Source organism: Myotis brandtii, unplaced genomic scaffold, assembly GCF_000412655.1.
Source record: "Myotis brandtii unplaced genomic scaffold, ASM41265v1 scaffold624, whole genome shotgun sequence".
Lineage (NCBI taxonomy): Eukaryota > Metazoa > Chordata > Mammalia > Chiroptera > Vespertilionidae > Myotis > Myotis brandtii.
Genome location: NW_005370385.1, coordinates 321,426 through 327,008, shown reverse-complemented (window position 1 = coordinate 327,008; position 5,583 = coordinate 321,426). Strand labels below are relative to the sequence as shown.

Below are 5,583 nucleotides of genomic sequence, written 5' to 3'. Positions count from 1 at the left end.
CCTCCTCCTCCTCCTTCTCCTTCTCCTCCTCCTCCTCTTCCCCCCTCCTTCTCCCCTCCCCCTCCTTCTCCTCCTTCTTTTAAAATCCTCACCAAAGGTATGTTTATTGATTTTTAGAGAGAGAGGAAGGCCGAGTCGGGTGGCTCAGTTGGTTGAGCATGTCTCCTGCACCAGTAGACTGCAGGTTTGATTCCTGGTCAGGGCACATACCTGGGTTTCGGTTTGATCTGCAATCAGAGAATATATGGAAGGCAACCGATACATGTTTCTCTCTCACATTGATGTCTCTCTCTCTCTCTCTCTCTCTCCCTCTTCCTCTCTGTAAGCATGTCCTTGGGTGCGGATTAAAAACAACAACCCTTAGATCAAGAGATTAAAGCCAAGTGCAGGGGGAAAAAAAAACTTGGAAAAATCCTCCCTTACATAAGGAAAGTAAAACTCAGAGATAGTAAATAACTCATGCATAAACATATTTAAGTTTTTGAGGTGGGATTTTGACACAGTTCTGAAAGGCTGAAAAATTTGGGCTCTTTCCATACTCTAATCAACAAGTAAAATTAACTTTTTATTTATTTATTTTAAAAACTTTATTGTTGACAGTATTAGAGATGTCCCCCATTATCCATGCCTTGCCTCCTCCACCCAGCTCCCACCCCACCCCACCCACCCCACATTTTTTATTGGTATAAACTGACACAATGACAAATGTCTGGATTAAGAAGACAACATGCTTTTTGCCTTAACTGACAGCTATTTATTATCATTACAAAGATCTGGAACACAGTGACTCTTTGTTTTTCTGAAAACAATTCCTGCTTAGAATCATCTTGTACCTAGATAAGTAAGCAAGCACAAGATATAGTGAGATAAGACATGGAAGCATTGCAATTCTGTGTCTGGTTTTCCGATACACATTCTTGCAATCAGAGTTTCATTTGGATGAAAAGACAAATTCAGCAGGCAGGGGTACCCCCGCCCCCCAATCCTCCCAACCTACCCACCCCCATCACTGTTCACTATGACCTGTTTGAGTTTCTCTGCCCAATTTTTCACATCCAAAAGGACCAAGTCAATATCTGGGAAGATAGTTTGAAATGGCATGGCCTTGATTAATTCGTTCTACTATAATTATATAAGAGTTCCTGCTGGGCACTTCTGAAAAATGTTCTATAATGAACGTCAGTAAGGAACAGAGAGGCCCCTGGGAAGCCAACTCCTTCAAAACCTGTTGCTTGTGAGATTTCACAATGGCAAGAAACATTTGGGCTTCGCTCTTGGCAGTACGCTCTGTCCAGATTGCTTGGCGTCCAATTATAACACTCAGCAGTTTCATGCCCGTTGGCAAAAGAATTAGATTTTTATTGGCTACTACTCAGTCTCTAGAACATACAGTGACTGCCTAATGGGAGCTTGTGGGTATTGGTTACTGGAAATAGAAACCATTCAAGGTGAAGAGCTCAAAATTTTCCAAGTGCATTTGAAATGATCAAAGGGCCGGGTTAGTGGGAAGGACAATAGATTGCTGAGACTCCTGGCTCCAACATCCATCAAACCTCCGCTTACCAGGTGCTGGGTTTGCAGCACGTTAGCATTTTCCTGTTTCCTCCGTAGGCCCTAAAGAAGGTGCCCAGAACAAAATTAAATTTTAATATGTCCTAATTTGAAAAGTGTGAGCCTCAGTTTTCTTATTTGATAAAGAGAGGTATTTATAATATCTACCTATGGGTTTTCTATGAAGATTAAATGTGATGATGTACTGAAATGCTTTGTAAACTAAGATACTGTAACTCAGTTCTCCATAAGAAAATCACAATTCTATTTGGTAGAACAGAAGACCTTATTAAAATGCACATCTCTTCAATAATAATAATAAAAAGCCTTGAAGCTCAGTTGGTTAGAGCGTCGTCCTAATTCACCATGGTTTCAGGTTCAATCCCTGTTAGGACACATACAGGAATCAATCAATGAATGCATAAATAAGTGGAACGACAAATCAGTGTTTCTCTCTCAAATCAATAGATGCTGACTCATACACAGAGTTAGTGATTGATTTTGATTAGAGGCATAAAGAATTCCTCGCTCTGTTTTGTTGAAGGAATAAATGAAGTGAATTTGAATTGAAATTGGAAGGATGAGTGAGCTTTGAACCAAGTCTTAAAGGATGAAGAGAACAGGGTAGGTGAAAAAGAATGTTCTAGAATCAGCGGTTGCCAACTGGTGTTCCGTGGACTACTGGTGGTTCGTGAGGTCCGAAAGGTTGGCGACCGCTGTTCTAGATTGAGGGCCTGCATGAAGACCTGACAACACAGAGGGTTAAGCCTCTGTCCTAGATGTGTCAAGGGGCATAACGTGAGATGAGATTTGAAAGATCACTCGAGGGCAGCTCATAGAGGACCTTGAATGTCATAATAAGGGTTTGGATAAAATTCCATAGTTTAGGGAGTCGCTGAAGGTTTGGGGGAAGGGAGGTTGACATGATGTACAAACATCTGTATTTTGGCACGATGCCTCTCAGAGCAGTATTGTTTGCCCAAGAGATGTCTTGGACAGGCAGACGATGGAGACAGGGTAGCTAGAGGGAAGCTATTGAGCAGGTCAGCAAGAGTGACAGTGAGATAAAAAGCAAGGCTGCAGACACAAGGGCCATAAGTGGTGGGATTGAATGAACAGGATTTGGCAGCCGAGAGGTAGTGGAGAGAGGGGGAGTCCAGAACCAGCAATCGCCATAGGAGGAGGCAGAAACATTGTAGAGTTGATTGAATAGGGCCAGATCGACTAACCAGTCCTTCCTTAGCAGTCTTGTGTTTTGGGGTCTGTTATCAACTCTGGCACAGCCAATACACTCAGGCCAATCAAATCCAACTTGGACCATTCTCCTCCACTGTTGCCAAGATCTCTGGGAGGTCCATTGAGTGCGATGACAGGCCCTTCCTCTTAAAGGAGAATGCCAGCTACTTTCAAAGGAACAGGGCACTAATTTTTTGGTCCTCTTTTCTCTATTTGCATCCTCATGGCAACAGAGAACACACAGATCGTTTCTGCTTTCAGCGCTGCCATTGAAGATTTGCAGAGCTGCCGGGTGGTCAGTTTTTGAAGACAGCCTTTAGGTTTTGTGTTCTTTTTCCTTCTTGGCCCAGCATGACTAGTTAAATGCAGGAAATGAAGATCATATTGTCCCAGTGCTCACTGACTAAATCCCATTAGATCGACAACCTCTAAGCACTGATTATTTTTTAAAAGTTGTCTTCATTGGCATAAAAATGCATCAAAAGGTGTTTATTTAAAGTTCATCTGAGGGTGGAGCTGGGTTGTGCAACAGTCAGGATAGTAGTTATGAAACAGTCACATTATCCATCATGGAGGAGATGCTGAATTCTACACAGGAAGTGTTCCGGTTCCCATGTTTCTGCGTATTGGGTGTGGGTGGGGTGGTGCCTCCTGTATATGCTCCAACTGGGGATGGATATGTGCCCTGACAGGGAATCAAACTCCCAACCTTTTGGTGCATGGGAGAATGCTCCAACCTACTGAGAGTTTCAAGCAGAGGCTAGAGGAGTGAAAGGGTATACAAAGAGTGAGAAAAAAATCAGTTTAATTAGGAAAATTACCAGTGAGGCAGGAACTATCTGTTGTCATTCTCCTTCTTGCTGATCAAACCCAACTCCAGTCAGGTATTGGCAGCTGTATGTTTCAGAGAACACGTGGCTCCTCTCCAGCCCAAGTGGGCCGTCCTTAATAGTCTAAGCCAGGGATGGGGAACCTTTTTTACTGCGAAGGGCCATTTGGATATTCATAACATCATTTGAGGGCCATACAAAATTATCAACTTAAAAATTAACCTGCTGTATTTGGTCAAACTTTTAATTAAGTCACTCCTAATGCCTTGGCAGGACCAGACCAAATGATTTCGTGGGCCTTATTTCACGTTCCCACCCCTGGTCTAAGTCAATCACTGTATATTACTTCCCCTCATGGGTGGCTGCTTTGGCACAGGCTGTGTCTCCCAAAAAGACATGTTGAAGTCTTAACTCCTGGTATAGGGAATGTGATCTTCTCTGGAAACAAGGCCTTTGCAGTAATCAAGTTAAGATAAGGTCATTAAGGTAGACCTTAATCCAGTATGACTAGTATCCTTATAAGAAGAGAATGCCACCCTGGCCAGGTTAGAGCATCATCCTGATACGCCAATGTTTCAGGTTTTAGCCCCAGTGAGGGCACATACAAGAAGCAAACAATGAATATACGTAATTGGAACAACAAATTGATGGTTCTCTCTCTCAAAAAATCAATCAATAAAAAACATTAAAAAAGAGAAGGCATGCCATGTGAAATGCAGACACACACAGCGAGAATACCATATGGCATGGAGGCAGAGACTGGAGTGATACACCTACAAGCCAAGGGACATCAGGACTGATGGCAACACCAGAAGCTGGGAAAAAGGCACGGAACAGTTCCTGCCCTAGAGCCTTCAGACCTTGATTTTTGCCTCTAACCTCCAGAACTGTGAGACAATAAATGCCTGTTGTTTTAAGCTGCCCAGTATGAGGTGCTTTGTTATGGCAGCCCCAGGACACTAATGGAGCTGGTTAATGAAATTGAGGGAAAGCAGCTAGGGACTTCTGGGAATGGGTTTTCTAGCTCTGAGGCTTATTTGACCTTAACAGGCAAATTAAGAAAAAAAAAGAAAAAGGTAATGAACATGGGTTACCTAGAATGACCAACTCATCTATTATTTTCCCTAGGGGAAAACACAATGCTTTAAACACTAGCTAAGCTACATGGAACTATGTCTCCATGTAGCTCATAAAAATTAACATCAAGAGCTTGTAACAGGGCAGGAAGCAGAAAGCCGGTGGGACCGTCAGTACCTTTGTAATGAAATGTGGTAGGAGCTTGCCTGTCTGGTTCCTGGTTTCCGTGAGAACTTTTGGATGATTCCATCTTTGATACTTGGAAACATTTTCCTGTAATAATCTGGGTGTGGTGTTAACTCAATCTAAGGTCATTGGTTCCTTAAGGCTGGCCATGCATTTTTTTGGATATTTTTCTTCTAGAGAAGGAATTGTGCAGTGTTCTGCTAGGTATTATAAGTCTATATATACACACCAGAGGCCTGGTGCACGAATTCGTGCACGGGTGGGGTCCCTTGGCCTGGCTGGCGATCGGGCTGATCAGAGCCGGCTCACCCAGTCCTGATCAGGGCCAATTGGGGCCAGCTGGTCTGGAGGAGGGACGGCGGGAGGTTGGCCGGCCTAGAGAGGTTGGCTGGCCCAGAGAGGTTGGCTGTGGGAGCGCACTGACCACCAGGGTCAGCTCCTGTGTTGAGCGTCTGCCCCCTAGTGGTCAGTGCACGTCATAGCGACTGGTCATCCGGTCATAATGGTCACTTAGGTATGGTGAAGGTTATTCATTCACCCAGCAGACATTTGGGTCATTTTCATGGGCCCCCAATCTCCAGAGCCGGAAGCTGCAGGTGTGGTCGAGGAGGCCTCGCCGCCAGCACTAGAGATGGCGGGTGGGCGTGGCCTGGCGTGACGTGTGGCGTGCCCGCGCCGTGATTGGCTGGCCGGAGCGGCGTCA

At 44.4% G+C, this 5,583-nt stretch overlaps 1 protein-coding gene across 5 annotated transcripts in view; it reads left to right on the top strand.

The window, feature by feature from the left end:
• The first annotated feature begins 149 nt into the window (after nucleotides 1-149).
• Nucleotides 150-5,583, top strand: part of ACTR3B (ARP3 actin-related protein 3 homolog B (yeast)) — a 60,110-nt gene continuing 54,676 nt past the window's right edge. For all 5 annotated transcript variants that reach the window (XM_014528223.1, XM_014528228.1, XM_014528227.1 and 2 more), the window contains exon 1: nucleotides 150-184. In XM_014528223.1, coding sequence (XP_014383709.1) covers nucleotides 159-184 — 26 coding nt within the window. In that variant the 5' untranslated portion in view covers nucleotides 150-158. The remainder of the gene's footprint in view (nucleotides 185-5,583) is intronic.